Source organism: Micromesistius poutassou (genome assembly GCF_964030765.1).
Source record: "Micromesistius poutassou genome assembly, chromosome: 10".
NCBI lineage: Eukaryota > Metazoa > Chordata > Actinopteri > Gadiformes > Gadidae > Micromesistius > Micromesistius poutassou.
This window is the reverse complement of record NC_140280.1, coordinates 16,419,946-16,445,541: the sequence shown is the minus strand read 5'-3', so window position 1 is coordinate 16,445,541 and position 25,596 is coordinate 16,419,946. Positions and strand designations below refer to the sequence as shown.

The window sequence follows — 25,596 nt, the reverse complement described above, 5'->3', positions numbered from 1 at the left end:
ACCTGGCGTTGACTCCAGTTACCGCTTGGGATGGCAGGTGTCGGATTTCCACGCTTCCTGTTGTTGCCATGGCATTCGCCGCACACATACCCGCGCAGTTTTTATAAAATAAATAATAAAATGATGTATGCATGTACTGTATATAAATACTGTATATAAATACATATCCAGTTGCAGTTGAAACACACGCGATGAATATACAGGTGGTAAGAAACAAACTAGCAATGGAATCATGGAATCATGGAGGACATCTGCGCAATTCATTCAGCTACAAGGTGACAATTAGGGCTTCCAGTTGCCTGATTACAACTGGTTAACATTCACCGCCTGCCTTATTTCGGTCCCTCAAAGGCTCTCGAGTGCTCTTTGCCCCATAGCAGATTTGCTCAGTACAATGTGGGGCCTTGTTTTAATGAGTGCTGCTTAGAACTTATAGGCCTCTTGTCCATGAACATCAACATTGTAATGAGTGTGTGTCAATTCTTCCCTTTCGTTGTATCTATTAGCCAAGGTTGTGTGGTCCCATCTGCCGTGCTACCTCCAGCCTCTCTAGTCAGAGGCGTTCCGAGAGACTGCAACCAATGTCATTTGTATCAAAGCCCGACTTTTATGACATTTCTGACTAAATAGAAAATCACATTTTGCCAGGGACACATTCCCTGACTCCAACCTCCACCCCTCAACCCTGTCCCCTTTCCCTCGACAGAAGGACAAAGGATCGGTCATGTGATGCGAGACGCAACAGTAACGTAGGAAATGACGGGAGCGTCTTCTGTTTGGAATGTCGCTGAGCCAGTGTTTCCGGTTTCCTACCTCGCATGAATGAAGAAGAGGAGTAGGCCTTGGCAAAGAAAACTAAACAGGAAAATGGAGTGGGACCGGGCGGAAATAAAAAAGGGAAAATAGAATGTGCCAATTTAAGCGCAGTCAATGACAGATTTAGGGACGGTAAATACAACTCCCTTAGCCCGGCAGATGGGACGGGTGAAAGAGCAAACGGTTTAATAGTCAACTGCTGATGGCGATGAGCTATGATGAGGCATTGTTTCTCACAGGAAATTGGGCCTCATTCAGTCCGACGCAGCCAATGAGTTTACATAACAAGAGACAAATGGCAGCCTATCAAGCCCGCCTAAGCAATCGAAACGATTTGCGACAGCGTCGGTGCAATCAATCTATTAGTCTCGTTATTAATTGTTACATTTCCTTATCCCTTAAAGTGAAGCATTTAAGCTATGCACCCCACCATAACAATCCAAACACATAGTGTTGTCTTTCACGTTGTTCTCTCCCCTGCTCCCTGGGGCTTCTTGCGCCCCTCCATTTTATCACTCTATACAACTTAGGTCTTCTGCCTCACTCTACGCTTTCTTTATTTTGCTAGTTTTTCCCTAGTTTTTATCTAGTTGATAGATCCTCGGTGAACACTTGAAAACGTATTCATGAGCAGCCTGCGAGGGGAATCGTTTGCTGTGGCCCCCGTTAGGGATATAACACAAGCATCCTACACTCTCTAAGTACCTCGTCGCAGCACGCCGCTAAGGTGGTTGCCGCCGCCACTCGCGTGGCCTGATGGATTAAACCACATCTGCTTATGTGGTGAGACTGGTGACAGTACCGTTTATAACCTGACTGTGATCCTGAACAGAAAGCGGGCTGTACGGTGGGAAGTCTGCGCACCGTGGCGCCTGCATGTGTCAACACAATCAAGCGGTACGTCGCTCTCGGCATACGTACCCTGATGTAACGTAGGAAGATATTACATGTATTAGATAAAGCGATTGCATTATTGTTGCACTTTGTTTACCGTGAATGTGGCATTTAAAACCTGCACATGAGGCAATTACCAACCCATTAGGAGAAGCTAGGGCATATTTATTATGTTTTGTTGTATATATATAGAATATTTTATGGAAATGGAACTAAACCGTAGCAATCTGCTCTCTACTTGCTGAACTTGATGTATGAACTGTAAAAGATTTATAGATATGTAACATAAAAAAGAAGCTAAGAGTGCCTTGCTCACACTCCCCAAAAGGAGCCACACATCAAACTAACACTGTCTCCTTAATAAACTACTGGCTCCTTTGCATTCTCTATCACACCAACCATTACATAATGTGACACATAAATCCAGAGGAACAACCAAAGAAAAACAGAAAAACAACACATTTCGGAGCCAGATAAAATTAATTATGTTATTTTCACACAGCGAGATGAGAGGTTGCAAGAAATCACAGAGATGGGACTAGAAAGGAAGACTTTCTCATGGTCTGGCAGCACTGCTGAACACTGACATGGCGTGGCAGCCCCTTTTTGCCGTAGACGCCCTTTCCCAGTGAACACTGCAGCATAATTAAACCATGTGTGATGCCTTCAAGAGCTGGCATTAAAGCAGGCACACGAATCGTTTAATGAAACGGCAATCGATCTGCAAGGAAGTCGACCCGCACACTCAGACAACTCCCCATGTCCTGTCGAGTATAAAGTGCTATTCTTGTCTTTGGCTGGCTAGCGATGAAGATGTACACGTATAAGGTGCTCGGTCTATCTGTGGCGAAGACTATGATGATCCGGAGGGAGACAGGATGGCACGATTTCAAGCACACCATTCATTCGAATGCCTTTCCGCAATGCATTACTTGAGCTATGTCACCCATATGGAAGTCGACCCAAAAGTGCACTTCACTCTGGGATCTTAATGTGCTGTACTTTCAGTGGCTGCATCCCCACCATCATCACCACCACCAATACCTCTTCAAACGGAACAAGGGAAATAGATCTGCCCTCGACTTCAAAGGGTCAAGAAATGTATGGAGGAAAGGGTATCTGGTGTTCCCAGGTCAGGCGGCACCTGGTTTGGAAGGCACTTCAAGCCACACTGAAGTGGCGGGAACGATATAACCACATTGGCGTGTAAACCCTATAGCTGTTTGGGGGATTAGGAGCAGTGAACAGAAGTCAGTTCAGCAAAGCCTTTTAGAACAGTGGTCTTAGATTGACACATGTCCCGTGAGCTGATATATATATCCACTGTTCGCCTCTTCTGTTGTAGCCGCCCATCTGGTACGTCTCGAGGTGGGAAATATTGGAGACGTTTCTCCTGGCCGCACTTTCTTTCAATACAGGGAGGGGGGTCGTGGGAGGGAGACACCCAGCTTTCATCTGTTCTTCTGTTTACAAATCTCACCTTTTGGATGAATTTCAAAATATGACCCGAAAAAAATGAAAAGACAAAGAAAAGAAAGATGACAGTAATTGTGTGTAGGGGGGCTTTCTAAGATGCCACAGGTGGTGTTTACTTGCGGCGGTACCTGCCTGTACCAGTGGGACGACATGCCTGCTGTCAATACGCAGGTCTTCCAGCAAACTGGAAGTCTGCCCTGAAGCTGTCATTTTTCGTTGCTCGTTTCTCTGCTTTAATTAAAATCTGGTCTGAATCCAAGTTTAATCTCGGTTTTGGGAACAGAAAAAGGACCTACTCAACCGGCGAAAAACAACCCTCATGCACCGATACCAGATTCCTCCTACTAATGGAACAAGCCCCACTCCCCTGCCATTGGAAACATCACACATCATATATTAAGTCTGGCAGGCTCTAGCATACCGGGTGAACTAGCTCGCTGAGAATAGGAGTATATCGATGAGCAGGATAGAGTGCTATTCTGCAGGCAATTTTTTATGTCTGGGGGTGATGAATTGAATTAAAATGAGCATTAAAAAACGTAAACAAGGCCATTAATGCGCAATCAGCCTCTGAGGCTGTGCTAAAATCTTTCGCTTAATGCGACCGAGATACTCGATCACAAGGTGAAGAGAGTGGAGAAACACACAAAAAATAAGAAATTGATTGCTTATGCCCTTTTTACTAATTTGCATATAACTCAAGTGGTAATCTTCCTACATACACGCATGCTTTAAACATTTGGAATACTTGTTGAATTACTGAATTAATTAAGGGAAAAAAAGAGTCAACCTCTCTGGTCTACAGAGAATACTCAAAATACAGAATATGAACACTGGTTTACTTGAGTGAATTTATGTGAATCCCCCGATTTCTACCATGTATGTGTTTTGAGGACTCCTTTTTTCACTTTATGTAAATGAGGGTGTGATAAGACAGTAATTTTATCCCTCCTGATTTAGGAAAAAACCCTCACGGTTCTCCTATCTATTATTGACTTACTTATCGTTGTATTATCAGATACAATGAAAACCACTCTCCCAACCCTCTACACCCACACGCACGCACACACACACGCACGCATGCACACACACGCACGCACACACACACACACACACACACACACACACACGCATACACACACTCTCACACACACACACACACACACACACACACACGCACACGCACACACACGCACGCACGCGCACACGCACACACGCACACACACACACACACACCATTGACACCTAGCTCCTTCAATAGAATTCAAAAGTGTTGTAGCCCAGCCAGGGCAAGGGATTAACTGACGAAAGCCATGCTGACAGAAACTTTCTTCTTTCTTCCCAAAAAAGGTCATTGGTCCCATTCTAGACATGGACAGAAAGAGACACGTAACATATCCCTATGTAGTCTGGGGACGGGAGGTGGACGAACAAGGAATATTAATACAATACAAATGACGTAACAGTTAGCCAAGTGGATGAAGGGAACCAGGCGTTTCACTGGGCTGAATTGACTCAGGCGTTGACACAATTTTCAAAAGAAAGAGACAAACTGTAGTGGAAACAGAATAGTCAACAGCACAGAGCAGGAGCGTTGAAGAAAGGGAAGCGAGGAGTGCCACGATTGGCCACTTTTCGCACCGATGAGCAATAGAAAACACAGCCCTCCTGGTTGGCTGGTTCACTGGCTTAAGAGTTGGTATTATCTTTTTGTTTTTGGATCAGATGCACTGGTGCGTCAGGGGACTAAGTTGTTAGGGCTGACTTGGAGCTTAATGTTTGCACTCATATTTTATCTCCGGAGCTGTATAGCAAGTGGAAGAATACACAGAGGAGTATCTCCCAAGAAAAGGAAACTGCGAACCATAATGAAAAATTGCACCTTGCTCGCCTGCATGCGAAAAAAAATTAAAATGTGTCACTTCTTTTGCAGTGTGAGAAAATAACATCGCCCCTTGGGGGGGAAATTACGTGTCATTGATATAGTGAAACGGGAAGGGGACAGAAATGGAAACGGCTGCTTTTGTTAATAACATGCATTTCTGTTGAGTCACATGGCTGCTTTTGGGAACAGGCGAGGGGGAGGGAAGAGAGGCAACTGGTTGGGGGGGGGGGGGGGGCGGAGGAGGCAGTCCAGAATGGAATACCTGACCTCAGAGCCCAGAGAAACTGTGAGATAGTCTGCCATGTTATCTCAGAGCCATGCCTCAGGGGGGGGCATTGTCTCAGATAGGCCAAAAGAGGCCTTGTGTGGGTGATGGAAGAAAAAACAACAGGTTAAAATTAGCCCCATCGCTGCTCAAAGCATGGAGCCTGAGAGGGGAATACACTCAGAAGTGTCTCCTCCCAAGTAGATCATGGAAAGATTAGGGAAAGTTCACCACGGTAGTAAAGAATCCTGATTAGGGCCATACATCTAAGCTGAAAGGTTAATCTATAAAAGCTAGGCCTATGTTAGGCTTGGTGATAATGCCTTCCAAAGAAAAATAAATAAATCCCACTGGGTGTTTTTGTTGTGGAAATAAAGGCTTATTGTGTAAAATGTAATTAAATGAAAATATGAAACAAATATACCTGTCAGACTGTGACACCTCTTTTGTAGCACCTCCTTCCAGACTTTGTCAATACATGCTTGTGTAGAAACCTGAATGTTGTCTGCCCCTTGCGAAACACTAGACATCATATCCCTTTACAATAACATGTTTGATTATCTTCCAAAAAACAGCCATGTCAATCACCCACTCAAAGCACTTGGGTGTGTGTGAGAAGACGTTATGAGACAGACAGCCGCCGGCAAACACGGCGGAAACATTGGTTATATGAGGGAAAGCAGGGTTTCCTGCAGATAACTTGTTAGTTAAGGTGGTGGGTTTGCCGTCCTCTGTGGTTTTAAAAAGAACAATTCAAGGGCCCTTTGGTAATTACAGGTGGTTAGCCTGTTAGGCCGCAAGTCTGTCTTGATCTATACACAGAGTGAATGAAAAAAAAAAAATATATATATATATATATAAAAAATAAAAAAATACGTATAGTTAAGGTGGCAAGGCGTGTGTTGCTGAGGCGGACGCCTAAGCTGTAGAGTGCTGTGGGAAACCCTGGGAAGGCACATCCCGCATTTGAATAGGCTGGTGTAAAATGGTGTACTGCTTTGGGCATTTAAATATGTTGGTATCTTATAAGCATATAAACCCTGTGGCCAAGGAAGAATTGCATTTGTCCTGCGAAATGAGTATGACTAAGGATTACGGCAGTATGTCTGCCGTTCCTATAAGCTGTGTAATCATTGTTCAACGCGATCCAGACATTGTGGTCTTCAATCCTTGCTCTCTCCACCGGGAGCTCACTGCGTTTCAATTCAAGTGCAACATCAACCAGATTCAGAGTCATGTTATTCTATAACATATGAAGGGCTGGTAATTATTGTGCAGTAAGTATAGAGGAGAGCGCGAGCCACCAGGATGAAGTAACTGAGGGGGCTGATACGATTTTTGCGAGGGGGGTACTTTCTATTCCTAAAATAAAATACATTGATTTAACCATAGCAGCATGCTGCTGTTTCAAACCGTAAGAATACATTTAAGCATCAGAGCACACACATAAAAAAACAACAGTATTGAATGTATGAAAACCCTGAAAAGGGTGTTTTTGGCCAACAACAGCCTAAAGCTAAGCGACTGTCACCGATCGTTTTGCTGCTTTCATAGTTGATCTTTCCATAGATACATAAAGCTCAAACAGAGGGGGTAAGAAATACGACTGAGGGGGCTAAACCCCCCTAAGACCTCCCGTGGCCCCGGGTCTGGATCGTTATGTGAGCGTTATGTGACCATTTTCCTCAGCCACCCGGGATCTCGGGACGATATTATGAAATTGAGTGCTTCACTGAACAATCTTACCCAGCACAGAAAGCCTTGAAACACCATCTAGTTCGGGCTCAGCGCACCTCAAAGCCCATCAAACCCCAGCTACATCACTGGAGGCCAATGGCACAACTGATTCGGCCATCTGAATGTGTCTGCCTAGCATCTTTTTATTTTTTCATCATTGCCCCCCCCCCGCCCCCAGGCCAGTTTTACAGTCAGCCCACCGCCATGTGTTCGGCTTATACTTCAGACAGAACAGACAAAAAATAAAAAAAAATGTAATAATAAAAAGTAAATAAATTGGAACAGAAAATGGCGTGCGTACACTCGGCTGGGCACCAGAGGGTTCTGGAATGTTCTGAAAACCCGGCGGAGTGGAATGGAATGTCTTGAGCTGGCCTCTCAGCGGGGGGCGGGGCCGCCGCCGCCAGAGGTCTTGCCGTCTGCTCGAATTTGAGTCAGGTGTTGTGATCTGTGCTGCCAATCTTGGGCTCTGTTGATAACGGAGCATCCCACGCTGTGCGCTAATGAGTGACGAAAAGCCGCTCTGACAGGGCTCGCTGTTAAAAGGGCAGCGCCGCAAAGCGATGCAAGTGCCATCTCTCGCGTGTGCGGCTCATGTCAAGCCAACGTGAGATTGAAAAACACGCGCAAAAAAAGGGGGCACGCCCTCGGAGGCTGTTTTCACCTGCTCTCTATTATAAAGCTATTTCCAAGCGGCCCCTTACAACAAATCCCGCTAAGGTGGCCATGTAATGAAACAAAGAGGGCAGAACACAGAAACAAACAGCACTTGGAATATAAGGGTTGAGCAAAGCCACACAGGGAACCAAGTTGTTGTTGGACCATCCTGCAATATAAACACATTCTCACCACGGGGAATTGTGCAACCGCTGTTCCTCCGACCAAAGTTAAACCCTATTAAAAAAATCTCCTGGGGTCGCGTCTATTTATTGTTAATGATACTTCTATAGACTCCTCTCCAGCATATTCTATCTGCATGGGCAAGGCGAGCATTTGTTATATGCTCCAGGCCCCGTGGCCTTCCAAGTCCTTCACTTTTAAAAGACACAGTTTAACACCAGAGCTGCTGCTTCGATAAATTGAGTCAGTAAATGGTTATTTACATCATCACTCACGTCAGCCTCTCCACTAAAGGGTGGGCGAGGGATGGAGATGGAGAGGGCAGAGTGTGCAGACATTCGATAACCTTATGGAGCGATGACAGTAAGGCAGTAGCACGAGCTGTCACAATGTTGTCATGCTCACCAAGAATTGGTATTCTTTATACTGCCCTCCAGCCCGCCCCTCACCTCACCTCTCTCTCTCTCTCTCTCTCTCTCTCTCTCTCTCTCTCTCTCTCTCTCTCTCTCTCTCTCTCTCTCTCTCTCTCTCTCTCTCTCTCTCTCTCTCTCTCTCTCTCTCTCTCTCTCTCTCTCTCTCTCTCGGTTCCTCTTTCTTTATGGCTACCTTGATAACAATGATTTCAGTTTTATGCAGCACACAAAAACCTATATTGAACCAAGAAATAGAATGAAAGAAAGAGAGACAGGTATAGAGACAGAGAGGACAAATGTAGGTACAGCTAAGAGGGAGATGAAGCAGATAGAGGGAGAGAGATAAAGTATGTGACATCGAGCGATAAGGGGGATAGCAAAGGAATGAGATCCCTGTTTTCCCTGTGCCAAGAACCGCGGAAATTACCATGAGAAGAAACCACTTTCAACAAAGTTTTGTTACTTTCTTTCTGACTCGTGCATTTCACAGAAATCGGGAAAAGGTCAAAAGCGGAAAAGTTTACGATTCATGTATTTCCCCCTATGAAGAAATCAACACACACACACACACACACACAAACACACACAGAATCACACAGAATCACCCACACACAATATCTGTATGATGTTGCAGAATAATGCAGAATAAGTATTGAATCTGGGACAATAGTCAGGAAATAAGGGGAACAAACTACGCCCACGGCTACAGAGAGTTGACACAGTGAAAAACAAGCCTGTGGCAGTAAACATAACAATAAGAAGGACACACACACAAACATAGGCAGGCACGCACACACATACGACCACTTGCTTCCGCCTGCTCCATTTTTAAAGAGAGTCCAACAAACGCGGTGGCTGAGAATGTCTTGACAGACTGGAAATCAATTGTGCCACCGTAGTGGGAAAACTTTCATGTGTTGTGTGGGCGTGACGGGGAGATTATACAAGCTGAAGACAGCAGTGCTTTTCTCCTCCACAGGTTAGCCATTTCCCTTTCAAGTGCACGCCAGGCAGCTCCCTTCTGTCTAACAATTTGTGAGAATTCACTAATTAAAAAAGGTGAGGCCAACACTGTTAAGGAAATCCTATTTTTTTTGTAATTATAGAAGATTGTGTCCGGGCGGCACTGTTGATTCACAAAAGAACAATTTGTTAATATTGACAGCCCCCTCTGAACAACATACTGTACGTCCCCTAAGGAGATCTAGGTGATATAGTGTGGTTTATCACGGTATCAGTCTGGATATTGTCTGGCATTTGAGTCAGCGTTATATTGCAATATAGCTCAAATATTGTCTTAGATGCTGAATAAGTGCAGTGCTACAATTCTCTTATTGGACTGTTCCTTCTGGGACAATGAACCCAAGCACTACTAAGGAACGCTCCCATTTAAGTATAGTAAATAGTTCCTAGTTCCATTTTACATATATTGGGTCAAATGTTTGGACCTGCTACTAATACATTTGTTCAGCGATCATACATGCCCCATTCTGTTTTATCCCTTTTAATTGTGTTGACCTTTTTGAGCCGGTGCATTGGTTTTTTGTGCATCACGTCATTCCTGTTGAGGTTTGAGAGGAAAGGTTGTAGTAGCGGATCCCAGATTGCTTTAGCCATGAGGCAGGGAGGGCACACTTATGAATCCAATACTAGAATCCAAAATTGGATATGGTTCCAGCTCAGTGGTCCATTTTTTTTTTTCGTCATCCTTGTTCCCCTGAGCCTCAATGGAGCTCCTGTGTTCCACACGTACCAGTTTGATGTGACCGCTCTCGACCTCTCTCCTTCCTCCTTTCCTCTCCTCCCCCCCCCTCCATCTCTACCCTGCTCTCCTCTCTTGCCCCGAGCTCTCTGTCTATCCTCTCCCTCCCTGTCTCCTCTCCTTCTTGTTCTCCTCTTTTCCACCGCTGTCCTCTCCTTCCCCTTGGCCCCCCCCCCGTCCAATGCTCTCCTCTTTCCCCCAGCCCGATCTATGTTCTCTCCCTCTGGTTCTCCTCTCCTCTCCCTTCTTCTCCACTTCTTTTCATTCCATTGCGCTCCTCTCTCCTACAGCCTTCCCCATCTGTTCTCTATCTTCTCACCTTCTCCTTCTCCTCTTCCCCACTGCTGTCCTCTCCTCCCCCTAAAGTAGATATCCTTTGCTCTCTTCCCACTCCCAGCCCTATCTATGTATCCTCTATCTGCTCTCCTTCTTTCTCGTCTCGTCTCCTTTCCCCTCTTATCCACCTCGCCCCTCCCTCCTCCCCCTCTCTAGCTGTCCTCTATATTCTTTCCCTCTCTTTCACCTCTCATCTTCTCTACCTCTTCTCCACATCTCTCCCCTCCTCCCCCTTCTCTCCTTTGCTCTCCTCTCCTCCCCAGCCGTCTCTCTCTATCCTCTATTTTCGGTCTTCTCTCCTTCTCTCATCTCCTCTCCCTTCTTTCGAGAGCACTTTAAAGCTGGCAGTCTGTGGCTCCCTGCTTTGAAATGAATGAAAGTTTTAGAGAAAACTAATCAAGATTCTGTGAGCATGTCAGGTTAAGACCACAGTCCAAAGCTCTGTAGAGACCAAAGACTGCCTCCACAGTGGGGAAGACCCAGGGCATGTGGGTTTGTCTGTGTGTGTGTGTGTGTGTGTGTGTGTGTGTGTGTGTGTGTGTGTGTGTGTGTGTTTGTGTGTGAATCTGTGTTTGTGTGTGTGCGTTGCGTGTATATATGTGTGTTGCGTCGATGTATGTTATGTGTGTGTGTGTGTGTGTGTGTGTGTGTGTGTGTGTGTGTGTGTGTGTGTGTGTTTGTGGGACAGGAGTGTGTGTGTGTGTGTGTGTGTGTGCGTGCGCTTTTGTGTGTTTGTTGCTTGTATGTGTGTGTGCTTGTGCGTGTGCGTGTGTGTGCGGAAAAGAAAAAAAAAAAAAAAGCGGAACATGTAAAATTGTTCATTGTGTACTGCCAGCAGCTTCTGAGGCCAGAGCTAGGAGTTCAAGTCTGGGTCTCACAGGATATCGGTTTAAGAATTACAAAAAGGAAACAGCTCAACATAGTCGGCTGAAGTTTCAAAATTAATTAATAAATAAATATACACAATAACCTCAAATCGTTGGTTTGTATAGAGGAACGCGAGGAGGGCGGAGAGAGGGGAGAAAAAAGTATTGCCTCGTTTCTTCCCCAAGGACAAAAAGACAGTGTCCTTGTGCTGTTGTTGCTATTATTTCAGTAGCAAAAAACATTTACTTTCACTTCTGCTTGGTTAAGTCGTCTTAGTTGTCTTGGAACCTTTTTTTTTATTTTTTTTAAACATGGCAATATGTCTGGATGGTGCGGCTTGAGTTGTGGGGGTTAAGTTGTGTTGGGGGGGGGGGGTGGTCGGCTTGCGCACTCACCGCCACATGCGCAACACAAACAACAAAGTCTAAACTGAATTTGACTTCAAGCGGAGAGGTTCTCAACCACAGAATTTTTATACAGTTGTATTTAGTTTCCAATTATATTCTTTCCTGTGACCTCATAGCTGACTACAGGCATGAGTATAACGCCGCGGTGTGTGGTGCACTTAGACATCATCGCTAATTACAACGTCGACGCGCAATGCCGGACGCCACAGCGTGTGATGTATTGCATGCAAAGCATCGCTCATTATAACTCTCATACATGAAAACGGTACTTGTTTTTATCCATCTATTAAGTATCACATTGGCGTGGGTCATAACTCGGGCGATAACACGTCACCCCAGCTTACTAGAAGACGCTTTTTTGACATCACTTTTAAATCTCAAAGTTTCAGATATTTACAAGCTGGAAGAAACAGTTTCACTTTAACTGTTGGCTACTGGGACTCTGTGATCGTGATGAGTAATGGCAAGGGAATTCTCCTTGTTATGTCTGCTATGTTGTGTTGCTAAGGCCTGTTTTCGTATCCAAGTACAGTGTTTCCTGGTTGTGGTGCATCAACACACCATTCAAGAGCCATCATTTGATCAATTTACCTTGTGCGTTCCAAAATATATATTCAGAGGAATTTAGAGGAAAGTCTGTAAGTCAGGTTTTGTGACTCACCAAATCCTGTGCAGTGAGACAATGAGTGAATCCAAAAATGTTAAAGACCTCCTACAAACAGACACACACACACACACACACACACACACACACACACACACACACACACACACACACACACACACACACACACACTCCCTTACCAAGCCCTCCTATTTTAAATGTTTATTCAGCTATCATGCCCTCGCCCAGGGAACAAGCAGGCACAGTGTTCATACGGCTCAAACACCCATCCAACGTTACTGGCCCTCTCCATCCATCACCGCCCTCCACCAGGTATATTTATCGCTCCTGCTCTCGTTGTTGAGAAAACCAGCAGAGTGATAGTATAATGCTCTCTCTCTCTCTCTCTCTCTCTCTCTCTCTCTCTCTCTAACAACGATAGAAGATACATTGCAACATGTGCCGTTCTGTCTTCATTATGACCTACATTCTGCCATATATTTCATTGTTAAGAATTTATTTGTTTCGAGTCATCTTTGGAGGTTCTATATTTATATTTATATTATTTATATTTTATTTTCGGCAAGGAAAATATTTTGAATGTTTTTCTGGGCCCCATCATGCACCACGCACTAGTCACGTCACGGCTGCCTGTTTGTTTTTGTGTTTTGATCGGGCTGAAATAGAAACAGGTCAAAATTACAGTCTAATTAGTAGCTAATAAATTCAGCATGTGACACACTGTACACACACATTGCCTAACTAATTACATATATCGACCTGATATATCTTGACAACAGCAGATGATACCAGATGATCAATAGCTCATATTTATCTCGAGTTGTTCATCAATAAAATTCAAAATTGAAATGGAATAGAAAAAAGGTAGCATTCAACATAGTGGATCATCTATTTTGCTCTGTGACATTTAGTTTCAAATCCCCTGACTGCATAGCTCTAGTTGAAGTGCACTGAAGTGGCCAAACAATTTCAAATCAAATTGGTTCTCCAGCTAGAATGCCCCCCCAAATATGTTTTGAATCAAAACTTTATTGTATTGTTTCTGCCACAACTCAACAGCAGAAGCCTGGTTGGTTGGGCTTCTCAATATAGATGCCGCCATCTACATTGATTGTGTGCGTACTCACACTTACATGTGTCATGTGTGTGCTTGTGTTTGTGTGTGCGTGCTTGAGTGTTTGTGTGTGTGTGCACGTTCTTGCACGTGCGTGCTTACGTGTGTTTTTGTATGTATGTATGTGTGCGCGCGCATGTATCAGTGTGTGCGTGCGTGTATGTGTGAATGTGTGTGTGTTTGTGTGTGTATGTATGTGTGTGTGTGTGCATGCATGCATGCTTGTGTGTTTGTGTGTGTGTGTGTGTGTGTGTGTGTGGATTGGGTGGGGCAGAGAGGGACGGCGGGGGGGCAACGGGAGAGAATGACAGATCAATGAACGCCCTGTGAGAGCAATTAGGAGTAACAAATTAAAGGGTAAAAAAGTTACACGATTTTATCCCAACCCGCTTTATTTTTAGGTGGACATATTTACGGCCATGTGTGTCAGCCCGCCACATGCGCTTGTTGTGTTTGCGAGCGAGAGACTGAGGCGGCACACGCGCTCTGCATTCCTTTGAGTGTATTACAACTCACCCTCACCCTGCCCCCTACAAACAGACATTCCCAGGCCATGCCTGAAGCGATTCCTTACACATACTGTGTAATGGAATCCCTCACGGACGCCTGAGAGGCAGTTTGGGGGGGGGGGGGGGGGGGGGGGGGGGGGGGGGTTAGGTCAGATTTGGGGAGGGTGGGGGGAGGTTGTATATCTGTGGACTGATGGACGGGCTGTTTTCTTCACTGTGCAACACTAAGGGGGTCGTGGTGATGTACGCTACAGAATACCAATTACCAGTAACAAGCAAGAGGGTTCCTTCCTTTGTGTGTTCTTGTTCTCTTCGATAGCGCTGGATACCAAACAGAATTTTTTTTTTTGTATCTTGTATAAGTATTTTGTGGCACCTCCTAATTGTTTTTCCCCGCGTCTCTATGGTGATGGTGTTATTTTCTGACAGTCACATGAAGAAGAAATATATTCAGCAGTACATCAAAGTCACCATTTATGGGATTTTATGGGAATGGTTGACATAGCTGAATATTGCATGTGGCATATTTATATGGCACGTTCAGCAGGATAGAAATACAGCATAGCTCCCATGACCTCCTTCCACTGAGGTTAGCCCAACAGGTCAAATGCTTGAATCTCAAATATCCCTTTGACTCAAGTCCATATGTCTTTGGTTTTCACTGTCTGCTGTGCATCTGTGTCACTGCGACGGCTCAAAGACATTCAAACAACGGCAGGCGATTGGTCAGCGTTGGTTCTTAACCACGGTTCTGCACGGAGGCTTCCATAACCCTTTGATTTACGGACTCTCTCTTAGATTGATAAATCTAAGAGATTTGATTGATAAACACTAAGTTGTATGGTCTGTTATATCCGGCCCATTTGAAAAAAATGATGCGATCTTCAAAATCAACGGCTGTCCAGAATGAGCTCCACATAGCCGCACACTAAAGGCTCTTTCAACTCCTTTGATATTTGCTTTTCTTTCAAAAGATCACAAAAGAAGGTACAATAACCATAGGAACGATAGAGGGAAATATCTATTGATAAATTTTCCGATATATATCGTCATATCACGCAGACCTAGCGGGAAGGATTTTCTGGCCGGGCAGAGTAATTGAGCGCTTTAGGGAAATCAATGCTAATCCTCAAGGCTTGTAATGGTGCACATACATGCAGCAGCATCGCCATTCTACTTCTCTCCTCTCTTCTTTTCTTCCTGGCTCCTCTCCGTTAATTTGAACCTATGGAGGGCTCTCGCCGGCCAGGGATTGGCTGCTGAAGTGTGTCTTCCCAGGACCTCCCTCTGCTAAGTGAGAGGTACAGCCACCGCACGTAACCTCTTGGAGTGCCGCACAGCCTTGCGGCTCAGTGACATCTGAGGCTGCAATTAGCGTCGCTGCCGGCCCGGCCTGCTGGGATTTAAGGGAGAAGTCCTTGAAGCGATGTGCTTGTGTGGGTGTGTGTGTGGGGGAAGTGTTTTTTTAAGGGCCGTTCTTTATCACAAACATTTTTCTGCTGGTGGTTGGAGGTGAGGGTGGGTATAGGGGGTGGGAGGAGATGGTGGTGGAGATAAGGGGGGATAAGGTAGTAGAGATAGATAGGAGGGAGATGGTGGTGGGGATAGGAGGGGGAGAGGGTGGTGACTCACCAGGGTGGGGATGGGAGTGGTGGTTGGGGCTAGAGGCTAGAGGTTGGGGCTAGTGGTAGGGGTTTGGCGCTAGAGGATAGTGGTTTGGGCGAGTTGTTGGGGCTAGGGGCTAGGGGAAAAAAAATATATTGAGTATCAAATCGTATCGAATCCAGTGGCGGCGTTAGGGTGGTGCTTGCTGGTGCTATAGCACCATCAGAAATTACAATAGCACCACCAAGAAATTAACTATTGTTTGCTTTCCCAGTACAGTTTCAACAATCCCATCCGCCCGCAACCCCGTGCCAACCCCCCCCCTGTCAACAATCATGTACTCCCGCAAACGCGTACCACCCCCCAAACGCCCCCCCCCCCGTCAACGCCAACAATCCTGTCCGCCCGCAATCCCGTACCCCCCCCCCCTGTCAACAATCCTCACCATCACTGAATAATTCCGCCCCACCGTAGCACCAGCAAGAAAATAACTCTGGCGGCGCCACTGCTCGAATCGTGGGGAATTCTGAAGTATCGAAAATAATCGAATCGTTGGCTTAAGAAATCGATATTGTATCGAATCGTCATAAAGGCTCAGATTTACACCCCTAATTTTTAGTGCCTGAATTGCTGATAAAAAAATATAGGTTATATATATTTCTATATATATATATATATACATAACAAAAATTGGATGCATGTAGAGGCACTGTACAGGGTGACCGATACAGGAATAAACTCGGGCTCTATGTAAACTTTACAAGGCCAGATAAAATATTCAGGAGAACATATTACTATTACATTCATTGCATCGCCTTCTTTTGAGCTTATCGAGATGAAGTTTCACTTGTTCCCTGTATGGCAGGAGGGCGACTACCTGTTATCTGCATAAATGATAGCCTGCTGGTAGCGCCACACACACCATACTAATTTAAACCTCCCTTATCAATCCTGCATCCCCCCTAGGCTTGAGTTATCCCTGCTCACACACCGCTGTTCCTACTACAACAAAACTAAGTATTTCTCTCTTGTTTTCGTACATGTTTTAATTCATTCTGCTTGTCTACTTATTGGCAGCAGAATTATATTCATGCTGCTAAAACTGTGTTTACGGTGTTTATTTATTTATTTCATCCGTCTGTTTGTAGTAAGACACTGGGCTCGTTGGGTTGTTTCCTAAGAAAATAGATTTGCAATTTTCTCGCGCCTCAGGTCAATTCAATATGTTGTCCCATTTCTGCACTGAATGAATTGGGTCCATTAGTGGATGAGGGTGGGGGGAGGGGGGGGCGTGGAAGTCGTGGGGGCTTTTACTTTTGATGACCATCAACTGGTGGAAAGAGAGGTAATATATTTTTGTCTCTTGCATGACCAAATGGTAACAATTGCTTCTTTTTTATATATATATGTCAAGGTTGTTTCTCTTTATTTGTGTTGTTACTGTGTGTAATGCTGCTGCTACACTGCAATTTCCCAGCTTGGGATCACTAAAGTAAATCTATCTATCTATCTATCTATCTATCTATCTATCTATCTATCTATCTATCAATAACACTTACACATACACATTCACTTACACACATACATCTACACACACACACACACACACACACAACCTACACACACACAGACACACACACCCACCTACATACATATACACACACACACAGTCACACACATAGATACATCGAAAGACACATACATCTACACAATTACAAACAAACACACACCTACGTACGCATACACAATCACTTATATCTACACACACACACACACACACACACACACACACACACACACACACATCTACACACACATACACATGCACACAGACAGATGGACACACACACACACACACACACACACACACACATACATTTACACACACATACACATGCACACAGACAGATGGACACACACACACACACACACACACACACACACACACACACACACACACACAGGCACAGTCATGCTGGCCTCTTTTCAGCCACCCTCCATCGACTTGCTGCTAATTCAGTGCCCTAATTATCTTTGTGAAAACCTGGGCTTCATCGGGTAGCCGAGGGAAAGAAGAAAAAACACAGTGCCACCTCGGGACCTCCTAAGGCCTGGTAAGAGTGCACGCGTACCAAAAGAAACCCCTACTGTAAAATCGAATTAGGATTCACAGAGCGTCGCTCGAGCTTCTGCCCGTGAACAATTGAGCCCATAAATCAGAATGCAGAGAGGTTGCGATGGCACATTTCAGCACCACCTCCATACATTCACGCCTGCCTCTCTCAGGAGAGAGAGAGTACCCCCCCCCCCCCCCCCCCCCACGACACGTCCTCCCTTCCATCCGCACTTTTATTTCAAAAATAAGCTTTTGTTTGTAAGCTGGACTTCATCCATTTTTTATTTTAACAAACATTAAACAAAGAAATATATGTGTATATACTGTATATACAGTATATATGTATATATATATTTTTTTTTTTTAATGTATATATACATAAAAATATAAATATACACAGACACACACACACACACACACACACACACACACATCAATGAGGGCCAATGCAGTATTCAACTTCTTTCCTCTTTGATGCTGTCACGCTTTCCTGGGCAGTCAAATGACTTCTCCCTGTGAACATCATAACTGTGGAGCGGGAAAAAAAGAAAAAGAAAAAAACACAGCTCCTCCTGCGAGGGCACACGGCTTCTCTCTGCCTCGTTCTTTCAGTTTCGTTGAGAATATGTGTTTGTCTGTGTGTGTGTGTGTGTGTGTGTGTGTATGTGTGTATGTGTGTGTGTGTGTGTGGGTGTTGGTGTGGGGGTGTGGGTGTGAGACTGTGTAATGTGTGAATCTGTGTGTGTGTGTGTGTGTGTGTGTGTGTGTGTGTGTGTGAGACTGTGTATTGTGTGAATCTGTGTGTGTGTGTGTGTGTGTGTGTGTGTGTGTGTGTGTGTAAGTGTGGGAATACATGTGTTTGTGTGTGTGTGTGTGTGTGTGTGCGGAAGGTGATTCAACCATGACGTCATCTCAGTCACACTTTCTCTTTCGCAACAGTCACAGACAGGATGAGGCGAGAAGGAAGTTATGATATATCAAAACTTAAAGTAAAAGTTAAACAGAGGCAGCCACGGCCCCTAGCGATAGCCTTTGAGAGGAAGACCTTCACCCCTCCCATCCACTCAGCATTAGACACACTGCTCATGTTCTGGCTGACAACCACTAAACCCTGGGAAAATGGATTCCTTAGAGAGCAATAGAGAGAGACAGTCCGAGTGAGGGAGACAGACAGCGAGAGATAAAGTGAGAGAGAGATACAAAGAGTGAGTAAGAGAGATAGGCAAGAGAGACGGGCAGGCAGGCAGGCAGACAGGCAGGCAGGCACGCATGCGCACGCACGCACGCACGCACACACACACACACACACACACACACACACACACACACACACTGGGCCTAGATAAAAAATGCTCTGATCTAATCTGATCACTGGTTGGTGCTGTTTGTTCTACCGGCATTTAACTTGTACCTGACCTATATTTTTTTCCCTCCACTATTGTTAATAATTGACTTCTCACAGTGTCTGTTCTACTGCAGTAAAATGATCAGTCAAATCAGCTAGAAGGGAAGCAAAGGGCTGCTAGGTAACAAGGGTGCGGTTGGAACTTTACCCTGATCATGCATTTCCTTCACAGTTGACTGAACTACTGTGTGCATACTGAAAAGAAACACAATGACTCAAAGGAGGGGAATACCAGCAAAGAAAAATAAAGATCTGGAAGCCCCCAAAACACCTCGCTGGACTATAATTACATCATTATACAACATTATGTCATTTCATTTCATTGTCACGGTATACTCACCATCTTTGGTTTTGTATTTGTGTATATTTGTATACTTTTTAAAATTATTTTCCTCCTTTTATTCATAAACGTAGAGTCAGGATCCATATATACAAAGACTCAAATTTGCATATAGATATATGCAAATTAATTTGGAGTCTTTATCTCCGACTGTGTGGCGGACGGTTCTACCTGTTTCATCCTGATGAATTCCCAATAAGGAAAGTTAATATCGAGGAGAAGGAGGCATAAGAGTATCAGAACCGTTCACCGTATTAGTTTATCCTTGAATGAGGGAAACTGTAAAATGTAATTCAACGGTTCAACATTTCAAAATTCAAAACAGCTTGCATGAGATTTTAACAGGACAGCACTGAATAAAAAGGGCTCATAGAAGCAGTTTCTCATTGTAGATCTTCCTTTACCCTCAACCCAAAAATAAAACAACAATCAATGTTTCTGAAACGCCAGTTATAAGGAAAAGAAAAACAAAATGGATCCACAAATCCACTCCCAGTTGTGCCAAGTGCCAAGTTTTTTATCCAGCTCAGAGAGGGAACAGCAGCCCCCAAAAAAACACACATCAGGTTTCCAGGACTGAAATACCTATGGTGTATTAGTATTGCAGGCAGTGCTAACTATACAACAGCAGCATCGTACCCCCTCCCCAGCCTGTCAGTCTCCTCCGCACCCTATTTCCACCTACTGTTTATTTGCTAGGTAGCTTCCTTACATTTGTAGCAAAGACGGCTCAAGGTGCCACTCCCTTGAAAGAAGAAAACCATTGAGTAAAATGTATGTGTTAGCATAGCAAATAATGACTACTAGACCAAAGTCATATAATGCCTTCAGCAACATAGGTATTACAAAAGGTGTTACTACTAAACAAACAGTCCTAGGCCTACAAAACAGAGCCCAACAGATAACTGAATCTTTAAATGGTCCTTACTCTTTTATGTTACTATACATTTACAACATAACCTATACACGATACATCAGCAGCACTATAGGAGGTAGTTGTGTGGCAAATAAATACCAAATGACTGGACCCAGAGGACTCAGCTGTACGGCCCCGGCCTATCAGCAACATCATCTATCTACCTGGCTAGCTTCCCCTTGCATCGCATGCTGTTCATCCAACGTGTTTGAACTCTGTGGGGAAGGAGTGAGGGGGGCTTCATGGTCTTTCTGCATCATAGATCAAACTGTGGAGCATTCCTGGTGGAAAGGTTCAGAATGCCCAGGGGGTAAAAGGGGGGTAAATGGGGGGCTTGAAAATATATCTTTGACCTTTTTAGGGGGGAGCAAGTGAGCTGCCAACAATCAGCTGTGTAGAAAGGTTAAAGGTCAAGGTGGCACTGAACCATGGCCCCACCCTTTGCACACCCCGACAGATTGATGGCAGCATGCTGTAACCTAGACTGTCACCCATCCAGGTTGCAAGGTTTGCAGCATTCACACTCACACACACACACACACACACACACACACGTATTTTCCCTCCAGAAATTAGGATAGCTGCTCCTTAACTTGTCTGGGCAGATTACAGATAAGGTTGCAAAGACACTATTCCCTGAGGTAAGGGAATTCCAAACGCAACGTCAGACCACGCCTTTTCCTCTGCTGGCTTGTCTTCGATGAATGACTCCTGTTACCAAACCGGAGCAGAACTCGCTATTGTTGGCAGCTATAACCTATTCATCATTGAATATATTACCCACGGTTGTGACTTTTCCAGGCATGTAAAATAAATGGTCATTTTTGGTCAGGATAGAAGTAGCAAGTGAAGCAGGGGAATTCATTTTGGGGAGATTTAAGTGTACCTGATGTTATTTGATGTAGGTCTAAACTGCTTTTACGACAGTGTAATCCAAGGCTCTGGCGTTAAATTTGAGTCGCTGGTAACTTTTATGTGCTTTCCCTTCAGTTCGGTCACACACCAACAGACACATTCACTCACACTCACTCACACACACACACACACACACACACACACACACACACATTTGTCCCAAAAACGTACACATACATAAACGCACTCTCAAAGATAGATACATTTACACCTTTCACTTTACAACACACACACACACACACACACACACACACACACACACACACACACACACACACCTTTCAAATTGAGCTCTGAAGATTCCTGTGTGTGTGTGTGTGTGTGTGTGTGTTTGTCTGTATGTGTGTAAAAATGAAGTACTTTATGTCTTCTGTCCACACTATATTTTTAATGGTGTGCCAAAGAATCCCTTAGTAAGCAAACAATCTGGAACATTCCTGCCTTTTTTGAGTGGAGGGGGGCTTATGCCATATCCCCACCATATTTTGAGAAATAATGCTGCTGGCCCCTTCCATTTGAATTCATTTGTTCAAGACACTGGAGGTGCCCCACACTTTACAGTTGCAACTCTGCTGGGCAAGAGGGGATTTAATATACTTCAACGCTTACAGATTCAATTCTCTCTTAAAAAAACTGGGCCTCCTCTAGTGGCTATCCACTGTGAATGTAGCCTGGAAAAAGCCTCCCATGCCTCCAAACTTCAAAAAACCATCCGCCCTTTGATGTGGAAGAGACCACAGATCAGTCCAGAAGAAGCAGACTTGAATCACTATCTTTGCAATCTGTGGTTTCCAGTGAGGGCATATGGATTTTGGCTTGTTTTTGATGGCTTGTAGCAACAATAACCATCCCCCCCCCCCTACTGGCACCCTATGGGCGGGAGGTGGTTGTGACTAGCATGTGTGTTTGTAGGGGGGGGGGGGTTGTGGTTGTGGCCCCGGTCAGTCTAGATAAGATCAAATGATTGAACCCCTGGCTATGGAGCACTGACTGTCCTTCAACCTACTAGACTGGCTCACTGACAATAAGCAGCCCCCTCAGCCAACAGATAACATCCTAAATAAGGTGCAGTCCAGACTCGTGCTACCCCAGACTGTAATTAAACTACATTATAAAGTGGCTCTACAGAAGGCCAAGAGTTGTTCCGTCCTGTATGTGTGCCTTATACACTGATGTTTGAGTAACTTTGGAAATTATTTGCTATTATCCATTTATTATTGATCAATAATGCTTCGAGTTTGATTACATAGCGTGGAGTTTACTTGAAACACACATCCCCCCCACCCCCCCACCTCCCCCTCACACAAACGCGCACCCAAGCACACACAAGCATACACGAATGCACACAAAAAAAAACGCACACAAGCACCCACAAACGCAGAAGCACACACACAAGCACGCAGAGACAAGCACACTAGGAGCAGCAGTGTCTCACACGCAGAAACACTTAAAAGTCTAATATGCCTCATATGTGGGCTTCACTAAAGCGTCTGTAATTATAAACACATGATCCGGTTGAAGTGACCACATCTTCACCCCACCGCCGTTTATATTTAGGAGCAAACAGCATTGGCCCACTGCACCGTGTTTTCCACATGCACGACCGGGGAGGTGTGGCACGCGCCAGTGAATATTGATGTTTCTATTGTAACTTAATAATTACCCTTAATGACTACCTTAGCCACACTTCATAATCATAAGTCCGATCCGATATCCGTATGGGTTTAAAAAAAACTATAATTCCTACCAGCAAGACGATTTCTTGTTCTGTATACACGTTGCAGACCCCATCCATTGACTCCACTGCGCTTGAGTGTATTTTATTAAGCAATCTACACGCGTAACGGTAACTGTGTACGGACTGCAACGTCTTGAAGCCAAATTATACCGCAAGAAAAAAAAACAGCAGCGAGTCGGAAGACAACTTAAAATACTTTGTTAAGGGAAGTTTTTTTTCTTCCTCGGACGTAGTATATGTAAAAATGAAAACCAGGCTAACTAGGCTAGATAAGGTGAGTTAGTTTAGAGAAATATTTATGTATAGGCTGCGTACACGTTCCCAGTAAAGAGCCCCTCACTGCCCACTACGTCGTTGTGAGTGCCTCGGCTTACCTTGCCATAGCATCCCGAGAACCGCCACGGCGAGCAACAGGAAGGTAGACGAATCCATCTTTCCTTGTCCAAAAAAGATATTTTTCTGGATACGGTTATCACCTCTGTCTTGTTCTGTGTCAATGTCGAAGTTGGTCTTTATTCGTTTCGAAAACGAGTTGCTTTCGCGGCTCAAGGTAGTCAAAGAGCGGTAACTAGTCTACGAAAGGTCCCAACTGTTGTGTCCGCGTCCGGCTTCTCGGATGAGGCAGGTGAAATGACTCAGGGAGGCTCGGCTGCGGAGGGGAATCTCGCCGGAGGGTGTTTTTTTTTTTTTTTTTGGAGTTGTAGGTTATTAACTCCGCCTCGGCTTGCCCCACCTTCCTGCCCAATGAGCTTCCAGTACTCAAATCAAAACTATAAAATACACGTTAGCGCTCCTCAGTTCAACTGCTGCTGAAAAAAGAAACTTCACGTTATTCCGTTTCCGAGAACCGTGTTTAGGAGTTGTTTAGGCTGTTTAAGGCCACTGTGTTAGACTGCTGCTCAATAGGCTACACAGTTCCATAGCTTTTTATTCATTCATTTTATTTCTCCAGTTCACAAAATAAAAATTAATTTGGCCTACATCCAAGAACAGGTGTTTTAAGGTGAGAACCAGTCACACAAGAGTTATAAACGCACAGCCCACAGCTATGGTATTTATGTCTCGATCCATAGGCTTTAAATACCAAAAACAAGCCAAAACGTGTTCCGCCTATTGAGGGGAATGAGGCCCTGGGCGCAGGTTGCGCTCCACTCTGCTATGGTAAGCTTTGCCCAGACAGAACACAAGCCATTCCACCTATCTCACTTGACTTTTTAATCAGCACGCCTATAGAAAAAGTAAAACAGTAAGGATATTCAAAGATAGGCCTATGTGGTTTTAATAGAACTCCTGGTCTGGCTATGCGGCAGAATAGAGTTATTCCGAATTTCAGAGTTAACGTCTTGCTTTGCTCTGCAGTCATTCATTTATACAGTGTGTATTTGGTGTATGATTGCGTCATTGTGTCTCCCTCTGGTGGCTGTTAAATCGACAATGAAAGCTCGGAACGTTAACTACGAAATGCAAGCCAGTGTTAAATTATTATACAATGCAGAAACCCATTTTTGTTCTTGTAACCTTAATGTTGAGTAAATTATTTCAATTATTTTCTGTATTCTCAGAACTCATTTTTTGTTATAGGCTGCATGCATAGTGGTACAAAACAACATCTTTGGTTATCTCTGCTCATTGTGTTCACCTATAAAGATTCATTATGGGATTATGTGTGCGGCAACCAAAATATGTGACCTACAAATGTTTAGGAACAGAAAGTAGGTCTGCAGCTTTGATATAAAGTTGCTTGTTTTCAATGAGATAAAAATAAATAACAGGGACACTGCATGGCCAGATGGATGGATGGATGGATAGATAGATAGATAGATAGATAGATAGATAGATAGATAGATAGATAGATAGATAGATAGATAGATAGATACTAAGATAGATAGATAGATAGATAGAAGAGAGCGCCATCTGGTGGCCACTTATAACACATACTGGGCTGGATTTGGGTTAGGTTAGGGGTCTGGCTGCAGCACAATAAGCTGGACGTCTGGAAGTGGAGGAACCAGATCCTCTTTGTAATTATTTGTACACCTGCCCTCGCTTAGTATTAAGATTGGAAGAAGTGATGCGATGAGACAAACCCCCACCATCTGCTGTGAAAAACAACAAGAACTGTTCCCCATTAACATCAGAGAACCAAGTTGATATGACTTGGCCTTAGGCGAGTTTGTTTGGATGCTGGCATTGTTTCATTTTGCCTTTCACTTTCCTATCCCTTGCCATCTATCGCTTGTTAAACGCCGTAGGACAGCATTTAGCCGACACAAACTGTTGTCAATTGTCATTTTACTGAAGTTATGAAGATTTGAGGATGTGAAGTGTGAAGATTTTAATATTTTGAGTATCTGGGTACTGTGTCAAATCTGTGCTGTAAGGGCATGGGGTTTTAGAAGCAATGGAAAATAATCAACATTGTAACCTTTATATGATAGAGACAGGGTCAGCGTCTTTACAAATAATTTAAAGGAATGTAATATCACACACTGGATAGACAGTATCTTACTCTATATTTACGTATAGTTTTTTCTTACTGTTTAACATTGTAAACATTTTCCATATACCTGTGTTAATGCTTTTGTGTACACGTATATCTGAGGTGTGTGTGTGTG

At 44.3% G+C, this 25,596-nt stretch overlaps 1 protein-coding gene across 1 annotated transcript in view; it reads right to left on the bottom strand.

The window, feature by feature from the left end:
- The window catches only part of alcama (activated leukocyte cell adhesion molecule a), a 68,554-nt gene extending 44,941 nt beyond the window's left edge, over window positions 1-23,613 (bottom strand). The window contains exon 1 of the mRNA XM_084474797.1: window positions 23,356-23,613. Within this exon, the coding sequence (XP_084330923.1) occupies window positions 23,356-23,413 (58 nt within the window). The 5' untranslated portion in view covers window positions 23,414-23,613. The remainder of the gene's footprint in view (window positions 1-23,355) is intronic.
- Between the last annotated feature and the right edge of the window lie 1,983 nt (window positions 23,614-25,596).